We start from the raw sequence: 26,760 nt of genomic DNA on the forward strand, positions 1-26,760 counted from the left end.
CTGTGATCGCTATAGGGGATGGAGAAACCAAAAGCACCATAATGCTGTATGGACATGTATGGTGCTGGACAGCACAGCGTGTCCGACTAGTGATAACCACGCGGTTATCTGTGAGGAATGTTGAATGTTGCTGTCTGTCAGACAACGAGACGTTTGGTAAACTGCGCCCCCACCGCGGTGATTTTGAACCAGCAAGGTGACGGGGACGGGCACCGTTTAGAAACCGCCGCCAGAACCACCTTGGTCTGTAGTTTGTACGGAAGCAGCCTCGAGACTTAGACGTACCGTGTTGTGTAAAGGCTCTGGATCTCTACAGTATCGAAGAGTCTGTCGTTGGCGTACCAACAGATCAAACAGCATTTGTAATTAGGTAGGATGTGTTTTTGTGGAAACTGTGTATTGAACAGTGTTTAATAAATATCAAAATTGTATTTAGAAATGTACCAACACCTTGAGTTGTATACCATGTAGATACGAAGCGAGGATTTGTCTGAGGCACCAAAGTTAAGTTAAAACTCCCAGGACCTCTGGAGAGAACGACAGGAACAACAAAAATCCTTAAAATAGTTATACAGCTGATTCAACTTCCTGTCTCGACCAATCACATTCTTCATGGACAGGATCTGCACTAAACCACCCGGCAACTCGTCTTAAAATACTTCTCAGGTTAGTCCTCGAACAGCCCCTCCTCACCTCCTACTATACAGTCATGATACAGACAGATCAAGCTAATATATCAATACATGTGCAGTTCATAAATATATACAAGAACAATAAATATATATATATATATATATATATATATATATATAATACAAAAATCAATTCAAGCAATCGATACAAAGTGCCTTGTTTACATTTTTAGATTCATTCCTATATAATTATGTAACAGTTGGTGGACAACCACAGTTTGTAATGGCAGGCGTTGGCGCTGGGCCCCCTTTAGCCTCAGGTGCTTTGGGAAGGTTCCTTCAAGACCGAGGAACCCTTACCTCGGGACCCTCTCCTCAGACACTACTTAGGCTTCTGGGTTCTGGTGGAGCTGATGGGGATCTTCCTGGAGGGCATGATCTTCTTGGTCGTTTCCTTCTTGGCCGCCTCCTTCCCGTTGGCGAGGGTCTGAGCGGCCGCCGTCGCCGCTGAGCTCTTGGTCTTGTTGGAGGTGAGCAGGGATCTCTTGGCCGCAGCCGTGGCGACGGGCTTGGAGGACTCGTTGTCTTTGGCGGAGGCCTCTGCGGAGCCGCTCGGGGCCTTCTTGGTGGCCCCCTCTGAGGACGCCTCGGCGGCCCCGTCTCCGGCGGGCGGGTCCGGGCTGCGGGCCTCGGACCCGCCCGCCCCCTTGCGGCTCTCCTTCGGCCGCAGGGCGCTCTTGAAGAAGGACAAGCCCTTCTCCTCAGTCCTGCTGTTGGGCCGCGGGCCTTTGGGGGGCGCCGCCGCGCTGGAGGACGACAGGCCCACGCTAGAGGAGCGCAGGCTGGTGATGGAGGAGCTGCTGCTGGAGCTCTGTGCCGCGGCGCGGGCCTCCGCCTTCCCCCCTCCCGTCGCCCCGTCGCCCCGGGATGCGGCGGCCGCTCCCGCGCGGGGAGGGGCTTTCCGGTCGGACACCGGCGCCCTTGGCGAGTCCCGGCTGGTGCTGCGCTCCTCCCCCTTGGTTCTGGAGGAGGCGGTGCTCCTCTCCACCCCGCCCCTGGGGGACGGCCGCCGGTGAGGCTGGGAGCTCTGGGACCCAGCGGATCCGCCCTTCTTCTTGGGCTGCGCCGAGTCGACGCGCAGCGTCTCCTGGGTCTGGGAGGAGCTCTTCTTGGAGGGCGTGGCCGTCTTCGAGGAGGCCGTCTTGAGGCTTTTACAAGGCCCGTCGCCTTTGGTTTTGGGGTGAGGCGCCACCGAGCCGCCCTTGGCCTGAGTCCTGGAGGGAGACTTGTCCATGGCGGCGCGGGACGGGGAGCTGGAGGAGGTGGAGGAGGACGCCGGGCGTTTCTTGGGACTCTTCTCCTGGGACTCCACAGAGGTCTTGGCCGCGGCTCGCTTGCCGCCTCCGGAGCTTTCCCCCTCCCCGCTCCTCAGCTTGGAGTCCTTGGCAGGCGAGACGGGTCCCGGGGTCAGAGGCTCGGCGCCGGCCGAGAGGTTGTTGTTCTCGCCGGCCTGCTTGGAGCTCCACGCCTCGGCCGCCGCGGCAGAACCCGCCTTCAGCGGGGCCGGCTGCTCCGCCAGCCTCCTCCTCGCCCCTGGGGTGTTCTCAGCGGCGGCCGCCAGCGAGCCCTTCCCCCCGGACAGCTTTTCGTGCCGGGCGGCGGCGCCGGAGGCCCGGTCGTCCACCGCCTCCCCGATGCGCTCCAGCGTGGGGGAGGAGGAGTGGGACTCCAGGGAGAAGCGGGAGGGGGAGTTGGAGCGCAGCTGCAGCTTGGCGGAGAGCGGCCAGGAGGGTTTGGTGCCGTTGTTGTCGCTGAGGGCCAGAGGGCTGGCCATGGAGGAGCGGGCGGACAGGGGCTGCCTCTGCATGCCCCGCATTATGGACCGCGTGGAGAGTCCTGGTGGGCCGACGAAGCACAAGACAAGGGAATGAACACTCGACTCTTGTTTGTTTCGATTTTCAAAAGGAACACCAGCATACAACTACGTAACACCATGATCATAAAGTAGCCGCTGCTAGAACCGGATGTTAAGTAATTTATTTTATGTTTAAAGTTTTTATTGCGCCATTAATTAGACATCAAAGAGGCACGGAAATAGACGCGGAAATAGGCTGGGTTGTGTGTGTTTGCACCAGGGGGTTTGCCCTAATGCGTGCGTAGCAGGCCCGCCGCTCCCTATACGCAGGGTACGCAGAGTGCTTAGGGCACCAAGTACCTGGGGGGGCACCGGAACGGCCAGCATCGGCCCTGGTGTGTAGCATATGAGCACTGATAGACGCAGGTAGTGGCCCTCTCGTTTGTTTTAGCTGACACACGGGTAGGTGCACACGGTTTGGAAGCAAAGTGAGAAAAGAGAAGCAAAATGCAGCAGATAAACTGTTCTGTTTAGTCAGGGAATCGGCGCTCCACATCAATAATGCATTCTGTCTTTTGGAGCGGAACTTGCCATCTTCTGGATCAACTCTAAAAGGATACCAATGAAATATCTCTAAAAGGAGAACAAAACCAAACACCGCCTTTGAAAACAAACCCTGGGGGTCCAGCAGCCATCCCTCTTGTAAACAGCCCTCTGCTTCATTTTCAATAAGTGGAGGAGAGTCGTGTCGCTTAACCAGCAGGTGAAAGGCTAACCATGTTAGTCAATCAGAGGGTATCCATGTGTTAGAGATGGGAGGCCTCTTAATACAGAGAACCAATCTGCGGTTTGGTTCTCACATCTCAACTGCCTGCGGGTCCTCCCACAGTTCTGAACCCAGGTTAGAGGTCATCACTCACCATCGTCTTCGCTCCGCTCGGCAGCGAACTCTGCAGACTCGGAGAGGGAGGCCAGCGAGGTCCGTCTGGAGGAGCCGGAGGAGGCCTGGCTGGGCGGCCGGCTACCCATCAGCCGGTTGATCCAGTGTTCGCACAGCGAGGAGCTGGTGGACCCTGGAGGGACCGGCAGACACAAGGATCAGGTTACCAGCCACAACTGGGAACAGCTTTACTTAAAGCTGCAACGTTTCAGCGCAGAGCCGGGTATAGTTTGTCGTAAAAAGGTCTTAACCAAAGGTGAAAAGAGCAGAGTCTGTACGTCTGGGGTCAAACCAATCGGACAAGAGAACAAGGCAGGGACCATATAGGGTACATATTCATCAGTCGAAGACCAAAATTGACTTGCTGGTGGTAAACTCTTCATACACAAAGCAATCAGACCAAAAGGATTGGCTACTTGACGGCCAACTGAACTAGTGAATGGTGGAGAGGGCTGGACATACCGCCAACAGAGCTGTTGGCCGACCACGAGGGGATGGTGGCGCGCCTCTGGTAGAACAAGATGTACGCCGTCTGTTTGCACACGTGGTCATCCACAATGGAGTGGACGTCGCTGTCGTCGAAGCAGTACCACTGTCCGTCAATGGAGTTCTTACAGTGGGCTGGGAAGGAGACATCCACAGTAGAACAATGATCATCCTCACCAAAGATAAAGGATGGACTTAGGAGTGATTCTCTACAGCTATTGATTTGCAAGCCAAAGGGGATCACTCACTAAGGGTTTTTTTGTTGAGTTTTACCCATAACCCCTTAAATCAGGTCCTGTGAATCCTGTTGCATGAGAGACGCAGCAATGAACTACTTAAGGACTGCTTATCCTTCCATCCACCCGTCCTCACCTGTGTAATGTCCACCCTGCATGTTGCCGTGGTGATTGCACACGGCGTACAGGTCGTACAGGTAGTCCTCGGGGTCGCGGCCCATGCCGTAGGGTCGTCTCCACGGCGACCAGTGAGAGGGGAGGCTCCAGCTGCTCTGGCTCCGCTTGACCATGTGGGGCGCCATGTCCATCCCCACCAGGGGGAACCTCACCATGTTCTGCATCTTCATCCGCCGGTCGCCGTCCTGGCAACCCCCGGAGAACCACCACAGAACGTTACTGTTACCCTCCCGTTACAGTCATGGCCTTCTTCCACCGACAGTACCAGCTCTACGCTCCACGACTTAGCGTGGCCAATCAGTGGCCAGCAGGCTGTTTAGGTCACACAAGAAGTATCAGATCAGCTCTCTTGGAACCTCGACGGAGGTGAGACTCAAAAGGTACGAGGTGGCAGGTACCAGGTACCTAAAAAGGCGAGCTAAGTAGAGGCCAGTTGAGCTGGTACTGTCGGTGGAAAAAGGCCAGAAGTCATTTAGCTGCGGACAAATTTGTCCAAAAGCGACTCACAATCCAAAGCATACAATCGAAATGGGAGCAGCACAAAGGTTCAACAACTTAAGCAAAGTCTGTTCTACACTCATCACCACGGCTCTGTATAACGAAAGACAACAGCGTTTGGAGTTCAGATGGGTCCATCTTTAATTGAATGGATTTATATTGATATATGTTGAATCCCTCTACTAATCATACCAACTTTTGGGTTATTGTGTTATGTTTGCCGGTGTACGAAGGTGTGTTCCGTGTGTTTCAGGTATATCTAGATGCGTCCAGGTGTTTTCAGTTGTGGTCAGGTATGGTCAGGTGTATGTAGTTAACGTGTGTCTAGTGTGTTTACAGTTGTGCTAACAAGTATGTTTAGGTGTATTTTGAGGTGCTTCAATGTGTATTGCATGTGCTTCAAGGTGTGTTGGATGTGTTTTAAGGTGTGTCCAGGTGTGTGTCTGTGTGTTCAGGTGAGGGCTACCTGTCGGAAGCGTTTGAGATGGAGGATGAGGATGTCTGGGAGTGTCCAGAGGCTGAGCTTGATGCTCCCCTGCTGCAGCTGTTTACAGTGAGGGCAGCGCCAGGCGTCGTCCGGGGCCAGCTGGGGTAACCATGGAGATACAAAGCATTGCTCAGCATTGCGCTAGCCCCAGCTAGCATCAGCCTTCCTGATCCTCTTTAGAGTTGAGCTTGAAGCACTGAGCTAGGCCTTGCTAGTGTAAGCCTACCTCCTCCTCTTTGGTGTAGAGCTAGAAGCACTGCGCTAGCCCTAGCTACTGTTAGCCTACCTGATCCTCTTTGGTGTAGAGCTTGAAGCACTGCGCTAGCCCTAGCTACTTTTAGCCTACCTGATCCTCTTTGGCGTAGAGCTTGAAGCACTGCGCTAGGCCTTGCGAGTGTAAGCCTACCCCCTTCTCTTTGGTGTATAGCTTGAAGCACTATTCCTGCGCTAGCTCGTGTAAGCCTACCTCTTTGGTGTAGCGCTGGAAGCACTCTCTAGTCTAGCCCTGGCTAGTGTAAGCCTACCTGCTCCTCTTTGGTGTAGAGCTGGAAGCACTCTCTAGTCTAGCCCTGGCTAGTGTAAGCCTACCTGCTCCTCTTTGGTGTAGAGCTGGAAGCACTGCGCTAGGGAGCAGCTCTGGGGCTGGAGGTGTTGCTCCTTCATCTGACGAACGCTCTCCGCATCGGGAATGTACTCGTCCTCCGTCCGCTTGAACATTCTGCGCAGAGAGGTCAGAGGTCAGACAACAAATACAGGTCAGTGGCATCAAACCAAGATCACACAAGGGTCACAGGACGGTAAGACACCTGGAAGCCATTGCGAAAACCAAACTCTGAGCGAGGGCTCTCACTGATAGGTGAGGAAGACTTACTGTTCTTTGGTGTCCTTGTCCCACTCCACCACTATCTTGACGTGGGGTGGGCCACCTGGGCCGCACGACTTGTACGCCCTGGAAGGAACAAGACACCGGGCTTAAGAATCATACAAAAACACATGCACACACACACACACACACGCACACACGCACACACACACACATACATGGGTCGGGAATAGATATTTGAAATAAATACAGTACATTTTTCACAAAATATTCTTGGTCAGAGTAAATTCCTTTATATACGAACGGACAGCCTTATGATTCATAACCACTAGCAAATTAATGGCTTCTTTATTGGGACATTGATATTACGGGTCGATGTTGGTTAGGTTAAAACGATGTGCGGGGGACACAACAACAATATAACAAATGGGGGGTAACAGTGTCCTCTAGTGCATGATGTGGTGTATTACCTCTCAACGGACGGATGACAGAGTGGCAGGTCCTCTTGCGGGAGGAGGTAAGTGATCCCGACCACACCCACCACCCGCAGGCTGAAGGGCCGCGCCTACCAACCACACAACACAGAAAGGCCTTGAGGACACCTATCTACCAATCAACATGAAATATAACATCAGAAATTTGAAACGAGGAAATATCACATTAGAAAATTGAAACAAAGTAATCAAAAAATGATCTCAATAAAATAAATCAGAAATGGAAATAGAGAGGCGATGCTAGGTAGTGTGTACCTGGACCAGGGTAAAAGGGGGTGAGGGAGGTTATGGGGAGATAAGGGGAGAGTTAGGGGAATGTGTACCTGGACGAGGTTCAGAGGGGGGGAAGGAGGTTTCAGGGGGGGGTAGGGGAGAGTTAGGGGAATGTGTACCTGGACCAGGACTCCTGGTCTCTGCAGGAGCTTCATCTTCTCCAGGATCTCCTTCTGGAGGCCGTCCCAGGTCACCGTGCGCTCTACAAACAACATGAAGGGGTTTCCAAACCTACAAACACACACAAAGATATATACATAGATACATAAACATACACACACATACAGCATGAAGGGGTTCCCAAACCCACAAATACACACAAACACAGATAGACATATAGATATATACACATAACAATTCCATATATACATAAACACATACATATATCAATATACACACACATCAATATGCATAAATATACACATACATATATAAATATATATAAATAAACACGTACATATATAAATACACACATACACAAACAGCATGAAGGGGTACCCAAACCATACAACACACACAGACACATTGACGTGACACAACACAGTGAAACATGACGTCCCCAAGACCACATGGCTACAGAGCTTGTGATTGGCCGGTACCTGCGGCCCTGCTGCCCGGCGCAGGCTCGGTTGCAGACCAGGAGGACGATCTTGTCCCCTTGGCCCGAGTTCTTGTTGGGGCTGAGCGGGGGGGTGGGGGGGTCCTGGACCTGAGGGGAGATCCGGTTGACGTCGGGTCCGTACTTCAGATGGTTCTGGTTCAGGTTCAGGTGGGGGCTCCCTGGGGTAAGGCAGGAGGGTTAGGAGGTGGGTGGTGGTTATCTACTAATAATATAGTATAATATAGTGATAATATATAATCTTGTATTATCTAATAAAAAGTGTAATATATTATCTGATCTAAAAATAATCTAACCTAACATCATCTGACATGATCAAAAATGATCGAGGCTAAATTAATCCAATCCAATCTGATCTTTTAGACCCTAACCAACTAACCGGTTAAAATGACCAAGTCATTTTTAACCGACCGTCTGATCCGGATATGAGAGGCGGTACCGCTGCGCTGCGAGCGGATCTGCTCGGGCCTGAACTGCTCGGGCGTCTCGAAGGCGAAGATGGAGTCGCTCTCCTGGACGCTCTCCAGGTCGTCCTCGTCGTCGCAGAAGGAGCGGTGGAACCCGTCAAAGTACATCTCCGTCAGGGCGATCTGAGCGGGGACGGATTCGATCGGGTTAGACGTGGACGCACCGGGAACGTGAACACTGAGCAGCCATCTGCACTCCACTGCTACATTGCAAAGTGCTTGTAGCTCTTGTGTGGTTGTCTGTGTTGATATTGTACGATAACGAAAACTAAAACACCAAAGACCTAGAAGAAACAATAATAAACTGTGTTAATCCAGTCAAAATGTATCCATTTGAACAGACTGAATCTATGTTTTAATAACGTTTTGCAGCTCACTTTGGCATGTAAAAGAACAAGGTGGTTCTAAGGTTAAGGTAACCTTCCCCGGAGTAGAGAGTAGGGGGTAAGCGCTCTGCGCTTACCCCCTACTCTCTACCCCTACTAGCGCTCTGAACTCTTGAATTTACGTTTCGTACCTGCTGGGTGGGTATTTTGGTTTCCGTGGCAACAGCGTGGCGTAGCCTGGCCACGGTGCCGGACAGAGGCACGGCCACGCCCACTCGCATACAGTGGGAGCACTTCCCCTGGTACACTACCGTCACGTAGAGCGGTCTGGAGCACACATCAGATCAATTCAGATGGCATTACATGAGTTTGGATCAGATTACATTACATCACATTACACCACATTGGATGACACAGAGAGGTTGGGTACACCATCATCATGCAGTCTGAAACAGACATTCAATCTGATTGAATCAGATTGTTTTAGCGAAACCGGATAAAATGTAATTCAGGTGCTAGATCAAGAATGGATCAGATTCTAGATTCTCAGAGAATTTTGTAACCCATATAAAATCACATTTAAAATAGAATATATATATGATATGAGGAGACATAATTTGATGATATTCGATTAGTTAAAATATCAGATTAGATTAGATGAGATTAGCTCAGAATGATCAGATTTGATGAGATTGCCTTAAATCACATTAGAAGACATCAGATTAGATTAGAGCAAATGAGATTAGGGTTTAGAGATTATCTCAAATCAGATACCGTGTGTGAGGCACAGGGATGGGCAGTGAGATGCAGAGGAAGGGGTCGAAGGTGTTGCTCTGTTTCTGGCAGTGAGGACACGTCAGGGATGACCTGGAGGACAAACACCAACAGCACAGTTACCACGATGACAACAACATCAGTGATAAACAACAAAACATAAAACATGATTATTGTCACGTGAATCCAACGGAAATAAAGGTATCACTTTACAATAAGGGTACAGTCTTTTATCATGAATTGACTATAGGAAATGTTAAGACCAGTAAGCATTAATCAACCGTTAAATAACTGTTAACAAATAGTCTAGTAAACACATACTAATAGTGCTCATGTTTATTAATGATGTTCCTGTTAACTTACATAATGGTGTTCATTTTAACCAATGTGTTTATTTATACATGATTTAATAGTGTTAGGGTTAACCCTAACACCAACTCTTACACTTAACCCTAACCTCTATGCTAATGTTCAATAACAATACTAATGTTAATCAATGTTTAATTAATGTGGCCTTATTGTAAAGGGTAACCAAACAAGGATATGAAGAGTGGACGTGGAGACCTGTATTGTGCCTGGAACAGCTCCTGTACGAAGGACGCGGGTGCTGGCAGTTGAGCTCCCTCGGAGACGCGCTCCTCCTCTACCGGGAGCTGGGGGAAAGGAAGTGATGTCATCAGCGAGCAAGCACACATCCACCACGGCGTCTCAACATCCATTGACTGTATTGATCTGGCGGCCATCTTTGTTCCATTTTAGAACTGAATGCGGAATCCATCCGGCTAGCGTAAGCATGTCAGTCAGCCTCAAACTATAGTTCATTCAAGTGATTTAAAAGGTTCTACTAAACACAATGATTTCTATTTTATTTTCTCAAATTCTGAAAAAAAACTGATTATTAACTGACCCTGGGGGAAATTGCTCTCCTCATGGTAATAGAAAATACAAGAAAAGGTCTAACACAAAAATAGGTTAAAATATAGATTAAAAGAGCATATGGATTATCTAGAAGATTAGCTTAGATCTTTGCAGGGTAGCATCAGATCATCTGGACTAATGCGGGGGTTTGGGTAGTGGTAGTCTACCTTCTGGGGCAGTCTGGTCTCAGGTTGGACCAGATGGTTCAGGTCTTCATGGACTCGATCCAGGAGCCAGAGGAGGAACTCCTGGGCGTCATGTTGGGCTGTCCCGCGGAACTGGAGGGCACTCTTAGACACCACATTCTGTCACACAGAAAACAGGATGTGCTTTGAGAAACAAACAGGAAATAAGGTTTGTATTTATGACACCCAGCTGTAGATAAGACAAATTTTTTATCTGAAGCAACAAGTGAAGCCTAGAAAAATCGAAAGCATAAAATCTAAATTGTTGTCATTACAAAAAACTGTTTGGGTTTTGGGTAAATAAGGTTTGTTTTTGGCATCGGTTACTTAGGTTCGGGTTAGACGGGTGTTGGAGTTATGTTTGGCTCCCAACTTCCCATAAGTCTTAACCTTAATCTTAAACCTTAAAATAACTCTGGCTCAGACTGTTAGGGTTGGAGTTAGGTGAGGGTTATGTTAGAATGAGGTTAGGTATGGGTAGTGTTATTTTATGTAGGGCAACATTAGGGCCCAAGTCCTCTCTGCAGATCTACATTATACTGAGCACCAGCAGGCCAAGAGAACCGCTCCATCTCGCTCAGACATCGACCCTTCGTCCCCAGACAGATTTCCTTCTGGACATAACAGACAAAACGCTCGACAAACTGTCCAAAACACCAGCAAACACGTTAGAAACTAAATTAGTTTTTGATGAATTGTGGTAAAGGAAGAAAGCTTTTCAAGGGAAGCCATAGTTTATTTTACACAGCATTCTCATGAAATATTCAGAGTTTTCTCCTGAAGATTCCCTGGTCAGCAGAACCTCCAGGATGGATGAGGTGACTGATGGCCGTGGTGGTGGCACCAGGGAAAGCCAGGACAAGGAGTAAAGACCGGACTGGGTCCTGTCAAGGTGTGGGATTACTCTGACCTGGGATTACTTTAATCTTGGATTACCCTGATTACTTTCATCTGGGATACTCAATGTTTTGGGTACATAAGAGAAAAGCACCATCTCGCCCAGGTGTCTCCCAACCACTTGAGATGACTTCAAGACAGAAATAGAAAGAAAACATCATTCTATTCTCTCGTGTGCCAGTTAAATGAGAGCAGGTTGTGCGGTCATCACCAAAGTCTTCTTAATAAGCTGTAATGAGGTGGGTTGGGTCTCTCCTTCCAGGTCACTGACAGTAGGAAATAGGATCACATCCCCCCACTCCCACACATGAATGTATTATAAACACTCCAGTGAACTTTCATTAGCTTAGTTTAGCTCCCTGACGCAGGGCACGACCGGAGCTTGAAACAAGCACCCTGCTGGGACATCAATTTAGCAAAATTAATTTCATATTTTTCCATGCATAATAAATTCCACTTGTCTTGACTTTGTTCTCAGGTGATATTTTATGTTATATATCAAAGTTAGTTAGAAGTTGGATCATTCAGAGCTGCATTCGAATAAATGTATAAATTGAGTGAGAAATTGCCCCTTTATTACATTCAAATTGAACCGTCACACTTGGTTATTCTAAATGCTAAACTAAACACACGCATGCACACTCACTCACTCACAGAAACACACACAAGCTGTCACACACAGAGACACACACAAACACACGCACACTGTCTCTATCGATTCCCATTTATAGACGAAGCTGAAGGAAATGAGCTCCCCTACACAGTGTATATGTCATGTGAGTAGTGAACCATAACTACAGGAGGTATGGTGTTTTTACTAGTAGAGTACCTACTGTATGTAATTTGTGTATAATGGTGGTATTTACTGTATCTCTAGGACTGAGGAAGAGGAGTGCAGATAAAGGATTTCAGTAAGCAGTAAGTACATTAAAATTTGTATGACTTTTACATCAGTAAGTATGTAAAGTTTTCTTTGCATCAATAGTTTAAACCGGTGTCTGACTACCTTAATTTTTTCACTTATAATTAATGAGATATTATCTCATTACAGTATCATCTCATTACATTATTCCATACATGTATTTTAAATCAAACAGCACTGTTGGAGGATCAGGCTGCGCCCGGTTCTGAGCAGCATGTCTCCATGCAGGTCAGAGCTAAACACAGCAGAATATTCTTTTGACGTGAAAAAATGTCTCTGAATTCTGGGATAATAAAAATCATTTATTCACTAGAACAAGAAAGAAAAAGGTTTTTCATGAAAACTTTTCTAGAATCCAGAGATAACATCTCGTAGAAAACTTTTCATGAGAACTTCTCTTGAAGTTCTGAGAAAATGTTCCCTTTAATTCAGAAAACGGGGTAAAAAAAGTCAATGCATTAGTATGCTTCCACACATATATTCTTTCTTTTACCTTTTTTATATTATTCTATTTTTTTTACCCTAAAATACTATCATTCTATTTTCGAACCTTCATCTATCTCAAGAATAGCCCTTGGGTTTGAAGGGTGCTATAAACAAACTAGTCTGGTTCATACATCATGAATCATACATTACAAATATAACCATAAACAAATCCATCATCCCCGAAGGAGACCCATGAAGTTGTGACCCTGCTGTCTAAGGTCAGCTGACACCAAGCTGGGCTGTGATTGGATAACGGAGGAGGACTGCCAGGTGACAGCAGAGCCATCAATCAGTGCTTTTTTTATTCTGATTCTCTGATTCAATAGGATATTTTCTCATGTAACCTAATCAAATATCCTCCAATATATACTCTTGACTCATGTACACTAACCAGCTAATCAAATCTAATATAACTGTACATATAATGAAGCCTAAATTGATATATTCTTATCTAATCTAATATGCAATCAAATGTAACAATGTAATATCTGACTGGGCTAGGTATGTTAATACCGAACACATGGCTCTGTGAGGAGTAGGGAAATCATCTATTTTACAACCTAGAAGCCAGATTTATCTTGAGTATATTGGTCATTAAGGAGCAGTTAGAAGTTAAGGGGGATCTTCCTCCATGATGCCTGCAGGTAGACTGTGGACAATGGGGATGGAACCCAGAACCTTTCAGCTGGGAGGTAAACATTCTTACCACTGGACTATCCCGTTCTCTAACTGTTACCCTTCATTCAAACAGAGAAGAAAAGCTCTGAGGCTGTAGCATGTGTGCATATACAGTAAACGATTTCCAGAACACTTCCTGAGCTCTCAGTGGATGAGAGGAGGAGTTTTCCAGGGTCGATACACCAACCACTTGGTAGCAATAATGTACTATTGTCACAATGTTTGTTGTGATGTAACAGTGGTTGAATCTCCCGGATCAAACTTTTCAGGGACTCGACTAGACGTTAAGTTCATCGATCTTGCGTCCTACTGTTTAAACATGTTTGCGATCTGAACATCATACCGCATGTGTAGTGCATTAACATATGTTTAGTCGTTCTCACACTCATTTGTTGTCGCAACGGTTGAGATAAATATAAGGGGGCTGTGGTCTAGGCCTCCTGGAAGACTGATCCACGCGTAATGGATACTTCCCTGTTTACATGTACCAGACACTTTCATCCAAAGTCACTTACAGTGCATTCAGACACAGGTCATTTCGGAAAAGGAAGGCGTTAGACAGTGGATCCAGACAACACATGTCATTAAGGAGCAGGCTGGGGTTAGAGAGTGAAGAGGCCAGTCATTAAAAAGGAAAGACACCCAGAACCCTCTGTCCTAATCAAAAGCCTATCCTGAGAGGTTATGGGGTTGGGTTGGGTTGGGGTGGGGGGTGGTCCTACCTTGAACTCGCGGCTGTGCTGGGGGGTGTACTCAAAGGTCCAGAGCGCCCGGACCAGCCCGGACAGCTGCTCCGTCACCTCCCCTCCGTCCGCCGGCTGGCTGCCCCTCTTGGCGGGCACCACGGCGGCACCGTTGGACTTGGCTGTCTTCTCGCCGAGGGCGGTCTCCGCCCCCTTGAACTGCTCCAGCGCCAGGTACTCGGCGAACAGCTCCGTGTTGCTGAGGCACTGCAGGATGGCGTTCATGAAGCACGTGTTGCCGTGATTCTTCAGGCCCGAGACGCCGGGGATCTTGTCCCCGAATAGGAACCCCCCGCAGTCGCTGTCGTCGGACGGCACCGAACCGGCGGTGGTCGAGGAGGGGGCGAAGGTGGCGTCGTCCTTCTCGTCGTCCGTGGCGTGCTCCTCGTTGCCGAAGTGGGACAGGGTGGAGAGCGTGCGGAGGACCCGGTTCATGAAGCTCCCCACGGAGCGCACCGACGACCTCCTGAACAGCTTCTTGCTGAAAGACTTCTTCTCCTTGTTGCTGGCAGCTTTCGACATGGTGTTGTTGTTGTGGGGGACCCCTCAGTGAGGGCCCTGATGTCCACAGAAGAATCCGGGCTAGGTAGGTCCGGGGCTCGTGGTGTCGGTCAACCCCGGCGTGGAAAGAGGAGTCGCTCCTCGCGTGGGTTCGTCATCATCAACACGGAGAACATCTGTGCGCGATCCGGACCGAGGTGCTCATGGCGTGCACGGAGAGACATCAGGGCACCACTATTGTTCTTAAAAGCACGGCGGGAGTAATCGGTCCACTGGCAACACTGCGTCGGATTGCATAAAAACGCGCCGCGGAGCGCTCCCCGTTAAAAGCCCGGTCGGTGCCGCTCGAGACGGGAGCCGTCATCGGCATCCTCTCGAGGAGGAGTCGCCGCCGCTCCTCCGGTCACAAAGCATCATCACGCGCGCACGGTGACACGGTTTAACCCACGGGCTGGTGATGATCAAACCACGCTGGGATTTGAGTGCCCACGGAGAATGTCAACATCTATGGGGGGGCTTCACAGTTTGGACCCCGCCGTCGCGAGAGGGTCACCCACCCCTCATCATTTATTAACCCGGTGCGCGATGCGCGACTCCACCCGTCGCACCGACCCCCCCAGAAACGTACAGAGACACGAGCGGTTACCGTCTTTGTATCCACAGGCAGTCCGGGGAGACTTTGTGTCGATTTCCCCCCCCCTGGATCGTGCGGACCGGAGACACCTCCTTTCAGACACCTCGATCTGGTCCACACCGAGGAGTTCCCGGCTATAAAAAATGTCGCCGCGTTTCCGTTTGAAACGTTGCGTCACCTGGCCACCAGGAATAAAAAATCCAGAGCTGTGATGGATGTCAATCGAAGATTTTAGACCGTTAGTTTCCGGGGAAGGGAGTGTTGTTGTGACCCGGTTCTCTGGTTGTTTTTCCACCGCGAGGCCTCGTCTCCATCACCTCGTACGGATACCGCAGGCAGGGCGGGGACGGTGACGTCATGGCCAGAGGAAGCTGTGCTTGGTGATGGAGGGAGGTCGGGGGTGGGGGGTGGTGGCGGAGACTTGCCCCACCGATAGATGAATAATAAAAGCCACGCATCAGACAATCACGCGCCTAAAAATAGTCGCGATACCATAAATATAGATAGACGTATTTATTCTTTTTGTGAATGATCGTTTATAAAAGGAAACCAAGATTTGCTACAGCTCTTTGTTTCGTGTTTTCATTGAACTGGAATGAGTGGAAAATATTATATATTATACGACTATTAATTTGTGCACACACTGAACTGAGTTTGACCTCAAAATATATGTTTCCGTTTTCCATATTTGAAAGATAAACATCATCATGCAACTCACTTTTATGTTCTGAATTGAACAATTAAAAGCTTAGAATTCTTTTATTCGATATTTACACAAAAATAGTTTTTTGGAATTGTCCGTTAATTTATTTAAAATGACAGATGAACTTCATATGAGAGGGATAAATATATAACAGTCTACTGCCCAACAGGAAGTTACAAAGTCCAACGATACAACTTCGCAACAACAATGTCCCCAACCAGCCCACCCCCACTTCATGGAACACAAATAAAAAAAAAGGAAAATTTAAAAAACACGGAAATGGCAGGTATTATTTTGGAAACTCTGCTGACTCCCATCCATCCCCTCTGTCCATAACTGTGCTGTCCCCCAGGCGAGGAGTCCCTGGCTGGGCAGAGCTCAGTAGTCGAGCCCCCGGATGGCGGCTATACCGGAGGCCACGCGGCGGGGCAGGGGCTTAGCGGTCTGTCTGTAGTCCTCCGGTCGAGACCTGAGCAGGGCCAGGATGTTCTGCAGCGAGCGGGAGGGCTGGAGGCCCAGGGCGTCCATCACATTGCTCAGGTACTCTGGAGGGAGACAATCACTGGTCAAAACTTACTCTACTAATTAGAATCAAAACTTTACAAATAATAGTTCTATCATATTAAATATACATCACTGAGCAATACTTGATAATATAAATCAATACTTTGCCGTTAACAGATCTGTACATTTGCATTAATCATAGAGCAATACTTATTACTCGAGAAATACTTGCATTGATCTATCGTATATTAAATATATAACTACTATATAATACTTTGCAAGCAATATATAAATCACATATTAAAGTTGCGATGTGTAATATTTCAAAAGTGAGCAGCTTAATATAACCTGGACATATCTAAGGTCAATGCTGATCAACAGAGAGTTCAATATTATTATCAATATAATCCCATTGTTTAACTGATATATTCTACAAACAAAATATGCTAATATGCTATGAGTTGTCTTTATTCTGAAGTCTCCCGCTTACTGACTGGGAGGGGTTCAATCTTACATCCTACACATTGCAACTTTAATGTAACAAGCAAACCAGTTTGAGTAAGATTTAATTGTTAAGAAACAGAAATCGATAATGTCCATGTGGCGGTGTGGAGGCGGGACAAGTGAGTGGGTGGCCTTCGGAGTGGGGGGGTGAGGGCGGCCCGGCGTCCGGGCGTGCTCTCTTACCGATGTCGGTGATCATCTGCTTGGTGGCGCGGGGGTGCAGGTGGGGGACCTGGAGGATGGCGTCGCAGTACGTCTGCATGGTCGCCCGGGCGATGGAGCCCAGCCAATAGTCAGCCGTGTTGTCCAGCTCAGGAAGATCGTCTCCTGAGGAGGAGGAGGATGAGACGGAGGAGGAAGATAAAGAGGAGGAGGATGAGGAGGGAGCGAGGACCAGGAGGGGAGAGGGGAAGAGGAAGAGGGTTGAAGATGAAAATGAGGACAATTATGAAGAAGAGGATCATTAGGAAGATGAGGGTAGCGAGGATGATGAGGAATATATAGAAGACGAAGAGGAGGAGGATGAGCAGGGATATGGATGCAGAGGAGAATGCACAGGGCATAAGAGAGTGCACGGGACATAAGAGAGTGCAAGAGACATAAGAGAGTGCACCACATAGGAGAGTGCACGGGACATAAGAGAGTGCACGGGACATAAGAGAGTGCAAGAGACATAAGAGAGTGCACCACATAGGAGAGTGCACGGGACATAAGAGAGTGCACGGGACATAAGAGAGTGCACGGGACATAAGAGAGTGCACCACATAGGAGAGTGCACGGGACATAAGAGAGTGCACGGGACATAAGAGAGTGCACCACATAGGAGAGTGCACGGGACATAAGAGAGTGCACGGGACATAAGAGATTGCACAGGACAAAAGAGCGTGCACGGGACATAAGAGTGTACGGGACATAAGAGAGTGCACGGGAGAAAAGAGCGTGCACGGGACATAAGAGTGCACGGGACATAAGAGTGCACGGGACATAAGAGTGCACGGGACATAAGAGAGTGCACGGGAGAAAAGAGCGTGCACAGCAAGAGGGTGGGGAGGTGAAAAGAGTACAGAAGGCTGGAGGGGGGGTGTGATAGAGAGTGAGATCAAAGAGAAGAGGAGGAGAAATAAAGAGTACAACAGCAGGTAGAGAGATGACAGAAGGGGTGAGGAGGAGGAATAGGAGTGGTAGACACTCACCCTGCTCAGGAGGGAAGGGGAGTTTCCCAGCATGCAGTGCGAGCTCCAGTGCTGGGTCTTCCTGCGTCACGAAGGGCTCCAGGTGTAGTGGTAGAGACATGATGTACTGACCGATCTAAGGGGTAGAATACAGAGATCTAATGAGTAAGATACGCACTTTTATAGGTACTTTTTTTGTTTGTGTATGGTGGTCATTTTTGCGGTGGTATTTTGTGGTACAAATACACAGATAGTTGCATTTTTTGGTGATTGTGTGTGGTTGTATTGTCTGGTGGTTGTGTGTTAGCTGCATTTTTTGTTGGTTGTGTCTTGTGTGTTAGTTGTATTGTTAGGTGTTTGTGTGTTAGTTGTATTGTTTGGTGGTTGTTCGGTAGTTGCATTGCTTGGTCTTGTGTGTGGTTGTATTGCTCGGTGTTGTGTGTGGTTTCTGTCGTACGTTGCTGATGTATTCCTGCGGGGACAAACTGAACGTGGGGAGGTCGTCTGTGTAGCGGTCTCCCGGACCAACGTCCCCACTCTGGTAGGAGGGCAAACTGCATGTTAACAACACGCGTTCACTACAGTAACACACACTCTGCTAATAAACTACATGTAACAGATTCAACACAGTAACATACTACATGCTTACGCACACTCACTCACATACAGCATCACTCCAACATGATCTACAGTAAAGACACTAACCCTCTGCTAGGGGGACAAACATGTTCCCACACATTCGCTACAGTAACACACAAACAACCACCAGCCACGTCCCTCAAGTAACCACGACAACGGGGTGCTGATGCTGACCTCCAGGCGGTGCAGCTGGTGGATCTGGTGTTTGATCTGCAGGAAGACAGAGTCAAAGGCCAGCCGGTTGGCCTGCTGGTTCAGCCGTGTCAGGGCGGCTCGCGGCTCCGCCAGCAGACTGGATGCTCCCGTGGCCTTCTCCTGCAAGTCCCCACGGACACAATGTTATTGTGATGTTAATAAAAGACACCTCCACAGGAGAACCCGTAGATACACTCCGCCTCACAATACAAGACACCCCCACCCCCACCCCAGAGGGGACCCCAATGATGCACACAGGTTAAAAAAACAACAACATACCTGATACCACTATAGAGGAGACACAGGTTTACCATAAAAGACCTCCCCACATAGGAGACCCGGTAGATACACACAGGTTCACAAAAAAATACTCCAATAGGAGAGACACAGATTCAAAGTAAAATAGGCCACAGAGGGCTACACAGCTTCAAAATAAAAGACCTGCCCAAGAGACTGAGATAAATCAGTCGTTCCCTTCAGCTGTACGCATTGGGTGAGCACGTTGAAATGAATGGGCGGTTGTGCGCATTTCATAGATCCTATTGGACAGCCCTCCTCCCTACCTTCAGCGAGTACAGCAGCTCCATCACACTGTTGTACTCTGCCGTGTTTCCTTTCTGCAGGTAGTTGTACTCCTGCCAGGGGCTGCGGCCCGAGCACTTCCTGTCCGACGAGCTCACTTCCTGAATGGCAGGCAGGCTACGCGGGCTGTAGGACTCTGACAGGTACTTTCCCGCCGTTCCCAGAATCCTTTGGGAGGAGTCGAGGTGAAGGGAAATGGGAGAAGAGTGTTAAGTAAATAAATCAAATAGATGAGAAAAACGTTTGGTGAAATTATCACAAATATTTTAAAGAAAGATTTTTCGGTAACCGCATTTCAGAATGAACCTGAAATGCCATGCACCACATATACGTAGAGATGTATACAGGGCAACGTGAATGGATATTTGTGGTTACCAGACCCACACGACAGACATGTCAGATTGACGCCAGTGTGATGTCATAGTGAGGTCAGAGGTCTTACTTGTTGGATAGCTGCTGTTCGAACGCCCCAAACTGCCTCAGTAGCTCTCCACAGGTCGCGATGATCCTGGGAAACACATCACAAACATCATTCATTCATCCTTAACTCGATCACTAACCGGTGTTTCCCCCAGCACTGTATGGTCAAGGGGGCCCCCGGCTTAACAACAATAAGGCCCCGCCTTGACTACCAATGTATAAACAAATTAATAAAATAAAAATAAAATTAAAATATTTTTTAATTATTATGCATTAACAAAGTCCAAAAGTCTCGTAGGGAAAGAAGACATACTTCCATCAGGTACAAAAAATAAAGAAGATCGGTGATACTGTTCAAAACAACAGCTGTACAAACTGAAACCGCAAACTGAAACCCTCACCACAGACCACAGGGCCACGAGCCCCCCCCCGGGGGAACACTGCTAACTCATCACCCAGCAACTTATCTTAATTCATCAACTACATCAGTGGTATTCACTATTTTTTTCAGGAGAGCCGCACTGACAGGACGACGTCAACAGGAGAGCCATTTTTACCGCAAAGTATCAAAAGCTATAAATCCAGTCATAAATAAGTATGCCTGCTTAATAATATGTCCTCCCTGAAGCAGTGTTTCCCACAGAATTTTGTGAAACTGTGGAGGGAACCCGGTCCTTAGCGGGGTCCGGGGGCATGCTCCCCCGGAAGAAAATTTGGTACCTTTTAACCTGGAATGCATCAATCTGGTGCACTTTGAGAGGAAAATTAAGACGTGTGTGACTGTGTGCTATTTTCTGGAATAATGTGGAGACACTGGGTCACATAACATGGAAGCTATTGAAGAATACGTTTATAAGAATCCAAGTCCATCCAAAGAGCACATTCTCTCTTGTTATGCAGGAAAACCGCCAATCTGGCAACCCCGCTGTCAGCTTAGAGCCGAGCAAGTTTAAAAATATTTTCTAGACAAGGCTATATTTCCACCTTTTAATGCCGCTGTTGATTTATTTTTTAAATAATTGTTTGTATTGTTTTTTTAAATATCTGTATTCACTGCATGATCATATCACTGTATATTTTTACCGCCATGCGATCCGCAAATAGAGGCTTGGCGAGCCGCATGTGGCTTGCGAGCCGCGCAATGAGTAATACTGAACTACATGATTCTCAAAGAGGCCCCACCCACCTGACAGAGTTCTGGAAGGCCGTCCAATCCTCCTGGAAGACAGAGGAAGTGGGCATTTCCTCCAGTTTGCACTTCCTCCTGATAGACTGCAGGGTGGTGGAAAAGTCGGACACGTACCTGCACACATAGCAATATATTATACATTATATTCTGATTATATTACATGATCATTTTACTGTGTTATACACAGGGTGGTGGAGAAGTAGATATATTTGTATGAATGAAGTTAATTATGTTAACATACAGATACTTGCAGTAGAACATATATACAAATACTCATTAAAGAGAGCTTAGATCATGTGCAGTAGTATGTATATATATATATATATATGCACACACACACACACACACACACACATATTACTTGGTAAAGAGGGCTTTGAGCGCGTGCAGTAGCCCCCGCACCGCCAGCCCGTCGGAAAGGCGGACGCATCGCTCCACAGCTCCTCCCGCCAGAGAGAACAGCTTGGCCACCGATTGGCTGAGCTCCTGCACACAGTCCATGACCTCACCGTGTTCCTGGGGGCGGGGCATCACACAGGTTACATCATAGATGACATCACACAACATCTTAATGCACATCACTGTCTGTGAGTTTGTTACCAGGGGTACAGCACAGTGTGTGTGTGTGTGTGTGTGTGTGTGTGTGTGTGTGTGTGTGCGCGCGCGTGTGTGTGTGTATGTGCATATGTGTGTGCATATGTGCTTGTGTGTGCGTGTGCATATGTGTTTATGTGTGTGTGTGTGTGTGTATATTTATACATCTGTGTGTGTGTGTGTGTGTGTGTGTGTGTGTGTGTGTGTGTGTGTGTGTGTGTGTGTGTGTGTGTGTGTGTGTGTGTGTGTGTGTGTGTGTGTGTGTGTGTGTGTGTGCGTGTGTTACCAGGGGTACAGCACTGATCTGGATCAGCAGGTTGACCTCCTCCAGCTCTCCGTACTGCAGCTGGTAAGATTTGTAGGGCTCCAGGAGAACACACACCAGCTCACACAGCTTCATAGGGTTGGCCTCTCCTACACACACACACACACACACACACACACAGATGTATAAATATTAGTGCTGTCGGTTTAACACGTTATTAACGGCGTTAACGCAAACCAATTTTAACGTTGTTCATTTTTTTATCGCGCGATTAACGCTCTTTTGGCTTGGAAAACGTTGTAGTTTTTTCACCTGCTGTCTAGCAACAACTAGTCACGTTAGAAAAACTACAACACCATACCGATCTACACCGGAAACAAAACAACAAGCACGCCGCACAAACTTGTTGGGGCAAGCAAGGATACGGAGTGGGTGAACAACTCCTTAAAAGTGTGTGTGTGTTTGTGTGTCACTCTGTTCGAGCCTGCACGAGAGTTCAATGAGGTCATTAGCTGTTACGTCTTTCTGAACAATCGCAGTTCAAGGCCCACCTGGGCTGTACCACTTCGGAAGGGGCCGCTCAGTTACTCCCCTCTAGACAAAATCGACTTGGTTGCGATGTTGACAGTTTGTGAGTGCTGCGTGTTGAGTGAGTGAGAGGTTGCAGGTGCACAGCTTAGGCTGCCGGACCGCGCTGCAAGGAACTTTTATAAACGCAATATTGTTATCCCGCAGTAATCAGCCCGACAGCCCCGAAACGTTAACGGCCCACCGGGAATTCTCCCGACTACCACTCCGCCAATGTGTGTGTGTGTGTGTGTGTGTGTGTGTGTGTGTGTGTGTGTGTGTGTGTGTGTGTGTGTGTGTGTGGGGGGGGGGGGGGGGGGGGGGGGGGGGGGGGGGGGGGGGGGCGTTATTCGATAGCCTGGTAATGTGTATAGGCCTACGTACGGTAGGAATATTCATAGTGGTTGAAATAATAAATGTTATAGTATTTCCCATCTTTGCTGAGCAAGAATTTTGTTCGAAAGTTCAGTGATTGAAACAAATAAAAGCCTGGGCTATTGAAGTTTTGCGGTAGGCCTACCACTGTCATGCACCTACCCGATGTCAATCGGACCGTACTGAATTCACTGCGGGTCTCTCTTCTTGTATCCATCTTACCAAATATATTTTATTACTGTCCTTCTCAACACTCTCTGATCTCACTAAAAGGCTAGCAGCACGAAATCAAGGGATATTTAGAACCTTGTGGACCTTGCACCGTTTGACCCCCTGGGACCCTGCTCCGTACCGAGGTGCGGCAGCGTGGCGGCCTCCAGGCTGTGGGTGAAGGCGGAGGTGGTGTGGTGGAGCTCCAGCAGGGCCTCCAGCCTCCCCTCCGGGTCGCAGCGCTCCAGGGCCGAGCTGACGCACACGGGCACCGAGGGGGCCATGGCCCCCAGGGTCTGGATCAGCAGCACCGTCACCACCTCGTAGGGCTTCTTGAACACCTGGGGGGGGGGTATCAGAGTAGGGTACTGCACAGGAGGTCGTGAACCGTCGGAAGTACACAGAGTATTTCAGAGAAGAGATTTAGAAAAGATGTTTTAAAAAAAAAAAAACAAGGCTCGCAGAATAAGACAAGTCTAAAACTGAGATTTAACTATTGGATTATTTGAACGACAAGCAAACCTGGGTATTATTGTAAAAGTCATCTAATAAAAGTATTTTAGCTTTAGGAAAAGGCTGTGCACGATTAGAAAGGCTTTGCACGTTTTGAAAAGTCTGTGACTTTTAGAAAACTTTTGTAAAACCCCAGGTCCAGAAAAGAAACGCCCTGCCCGTGTTTTGGCTCCTACCCTGCCCTGAACAGGCTCATCTCGCTCTGGCTTGGTGTTTGTTTACCAGACCAAGCGGTTGGCTGGGAATCCCAGAGCGGAGTGTGAGGGGCACTGACCTGGCTGGTCCAGTGGATCTGTGCGTGCCAGGCGGACAGCAGGTTGTCGTAGAACTCTGAGAGCTGCTGGTTCACCGTCAGCTCGCTCTGGGACAGCTCCACCCAGGAGGACAACAGCTGACCCTGCACACAGATTAACCATTACATATAGAGGCACGCACACACACACACACACACACACACACACACACACACACACACACACACACACACACACACAGTTTTAAGAAGGGTAAAGAAATCAATCAGAGATGACATTGATGATATCTGTATTTTTATTGTAGTTGTAGTTTATAGTGTAGTTGCATTGTCATTTTCTCTACCTTGTGACACTTGTAGTAGTAGGCCAGCAGCTGGGGCATGCGGTCCATCTCCGAGAAGACTTTAACAAACAGCTTGGCTTGGTCTGCAACACAACACAACATATTGTGGTGCATGAACCTGAATGAAGGCAGGAGTATGAGTAGTATGATGTGCATGAAAACTCCTACCTGTAGCCATATTGTTATAACCGGTAGACCTACCTGTAGCCATGGAGTTGAAGGTGGAGACGATCTGAGTGCTGGCCAGAGCTTCCAGCCGGTTCTTCAGAGCCTCCAGGTGGACACACTTATCAGAGTAGTCTGGCGTGTCCACCAGCATGGCCAGACTGCCCTGCATGCTGGTCAGCTTGGACGAGATCACTGCAAAGTCCTGCCAGACAGAAGAAGAAGTTCTTACATGAATTATAACATGAGTTCTTACATGACTTATAACATGTGCTCTTACATGACTTATAACATGAGTTCTTACATGACTTATAATATGACTTATAACATGAGTTCTTACATGACTTATAACATGGCTTATGTTATGTGTACTGAGCAGTTCCATCACGCCCTGTTACCTGTGTCTTGAAGGTCTCCTCGATGTCAGCACTGAGCGTGCTCCACTTGTCGGCTTCCTGCAGCGCCTCAGCAGAGAGCTGCATGCGACTCTTCACCTGGTCGATAGCCACCAGCACCTGAGGAGAGAGGAACATGGATCACACACACACAACCAGCACCAGACACACAACCAACACCAGACACACAACCAACACCAGACACACAACCAACACCAGACACACAGCCAACACCAGACACACAACCAACACAAGACACACAACCAACACAAGACACACAACACTTCTGCACCATTTTCCATAATTGAAGGTTATTGGGATATTGACTAATTTATTAAGTTGATTAATATGCAAATAATGTGATTTTGATTTTGGAATATTACTTTTATGCTTGATGTAGGTTGCATCACACATTGTTGTACATTAAAAACATAAATGTTTTTTTTTGTGTAAGAGATTCATGAATATACAATAACATGCAAACCTGAACCAAGACATAACTATCCAGATCCAGGACCCAAACAGAGCCCTTCCGAAAGCTCTCACCTGCATGGACTGCACCGTGTCCTGCTCAAACTTGCGGATGTCCTCCTTCACCAGAACCATCTGCTCCTTGAGGAACGAAGCCTCCTGCTTCAGAGCCTCCACGTCCCTGAGAACCCTGGGCATGTTCTGTAGCGCCTGGATACTGCTCTCTGTATGAATATACATATGTACACGCAAACATTTAGAAATATAAACATAATAAAAAGATAAAGCGTGTATTGACGTAAGAGGTCTTTCAAACTGACCACCCGTAAATGTAGGGTCACTGTCACACCCACACGGGTTGGGTGACTGCAGGACCACAAACCACTCACCTTCGATAGCATTGTTGACCTCCTGGATGAAGAGCTGCAGCTTCATCACCAGGGTAGCGGCGTGTGCATCTGCCTTCCCCGGCGCCTCCTTCTGCGCCACACGGAAGGCACCGTTCACCCAGTCTTTCACCTCGAAGTCGTCGTCAAGGAATTTTGAGAAATCCATGGTGCCTTTGTTTTTTTTCTTCTCTAACTTTTGCCCAGCACGGGCTTAGAGACGCAGATAAAGTACACCGCCCAGGAGAATGAAATAATCATCACCACCAAATAGATCTCCAACAAGACAACGGCTTCCTCCAGAGTTACACCCGAAACGACAGCGGTATTAGAGAGGAAAATGTAATTAAATGATCATTTCAGATGCGGCTTTTTCTGAAATGGCGAGAACTGACAGCAAGTTCCTGTTTGTGCTTTTTATTTACCTTCCCGGAAAACAGACACCAGGCTTTAGTTCCCCCTTTGCTATCATGTCTTTCTTATTGGTGTAGGAAGCATTGTGCGTATGGTTTCTAATTATTTCAATAGTTAATATTAAAATGTCTACTAAAGCACAGAAAAAATAACAAATAATCAAAAATAAATAAAGGAAGCAATACACGTTTCTGTATTGTACACAGAAACGTGTATTATACATGAGTTTAAAGACAGAGGGTACTCTCTGCTGCCCTCTTGTGACCAGTTAACTAACCGTCTCTCTGTAGAATAAAATGACAATATATCCTAATACAGCCTAGGGTAGTTGTTCTTATGCAGCAAAAAGGATGAGAACCATTCAGGAAATGTTTTGAGGCATTACGTTGAGTTGAGATCTCCATCCCAGGTTCCTCTGACTCCAGAGATAAACTGGGCTCAACCTGGCAGGAGAAGTTAGTGAATAATAAAGAAAGAAAGAATAAAGCCTAAGAATAACAATAGTTTATCGCTGGTTGCAGAACTCACCTAATAAGTCACGACCCAAAAATAAAAAAGGAAATATTGTTTACAAATATTGCAGCAATCAACTATGCCAAAAACAAATGCAACAATCTGGACTGAACTCCATTAAATGTTAAACCTCTGAAACATAATTTAAATGAAAATACTTCTATCGGCTGGTCTGTGTGTCATTCTTTGTTATAAATGGGATGGTTGGTTGACTTCTCGTTAAATGTAATGGTTACCAATAGACAAATTCCTTTATGTCTAGTCATATGAGAAATAACAGTGAACAGATGGGTTGTTTCAGTTCTTGTGCACTTCACACTGGTGTAAGGGTGTTTT

The 26,760-nt window shown here is 47.6% G+C and overlaps 2 protein-coding genes across 2 annotated transcripts; both read right to left on the minus strand.

The window, feature by feature from the left end:
* Positions 1-1,014: 1,014 nt before the first annotated feature.
* LOC307089897 (ubiquitin carboxyl-terminal hydrolase 31-like) lies at positions 1,015-14,438 on the minus strand (the record flags this gene model as incomplete). The annotated part of the gene is made up of 16 exons (XM_079756373.1): positions 1,015-2,528; positions 3,408-3,560; positions 3,890-4,048; positions 4,286-4,511; positions 5,291-5,410; positions 5,900-6,029; positions 6,183-6,260; positions 6,605-6,699; positions 7,021-7,132; positions 7,501-7,681; positions 7,960-8,110; positions 8,505-8,640; positions 9,088-9,180; positions 9,652-9,740; positions 10,173-10,310; positions 13,896-14,438. The coding sequence occupies 16 exons, from the start codon at positions 14,436-14,438 to the stop codon at positions 1,015-1,017; spliced, it is 3,918 nt and encodes a 1,305-aa protein (XP_079612499.1).
* Positions 14,439-15,637: 1,199 nt separating this feature from the next.
* On the minus strand, positions 15,638-25,893 carry cog7 (component of oligomeric golgi complex 7). The gene is made up of 17 exons (XM_079756277.1): positions 25,501-25,893; positions 25,187-25,335; positions 24,644-24,760; positions 24,282-24,450; positions 24,081-24,163; positions 23,758-23,880; positions 23,113-23,311; positions 21,840-21,967; positions 21,321-21,475; positions 20,957-21,073; positions 19,793-19,858; positions 19,332-19,518; positions 18,748-18,888; positions 18,392-18,472; positions 17,956-18,070; positions 16,946-17,089; positions 15,638-16,299 (listed from the first exon to the last, which is right to left on the minus strand). Exons 1-17 carry the CDS (start codon positions 25,664-25,666, stop codon positions 16,133-16,135), a joined length of 2,307 nt encoding a protein of 768 aa, XP_079612403.1. The 5' UTR covers positions 25,667-25,893; the 3' UTR covers positions 15,638-16,132.
* Positions 25,894-26,760: the final 867 nt, after the last annotated feature.

This window comes from Pollachius pollachius (assembly GCF_949987615.1).
Source record: "Pollachius pollachius genome assembly, chromosome: 19".
Classification (NCBI taxonomy): Eukaryota; Metazoa; Chordata; class Actinopteri; order Gadiformes; family Gadidae; genus Pollachius; species Pollachius pollachius.

Bases quoted from the DNA above. Each gene is read 5' to 3' on its own strand.
- cog7 (XM_079756277.1), bottom strand. From the start codon at position 25,666: ATGGATTTCTCAAAATTCCTTGACGACGACTTCGAGGTGAAAGACTGG. The intron at 23,881-24,080 runs GTAGAGAAAATG...ATCTGTGTGCAG, and splicing joins ACTACTACAAGTGTCACAAG to GGTCAGCTGTTGTCCTCCTG. The intron at 18,889-19,331 runs GTAGGGAGGAGG...GGGGACTTGCAG, and splicing joins AGCTGCTGTACTCGCTGAAG to GAGAAGGCCACGGGAGCATC.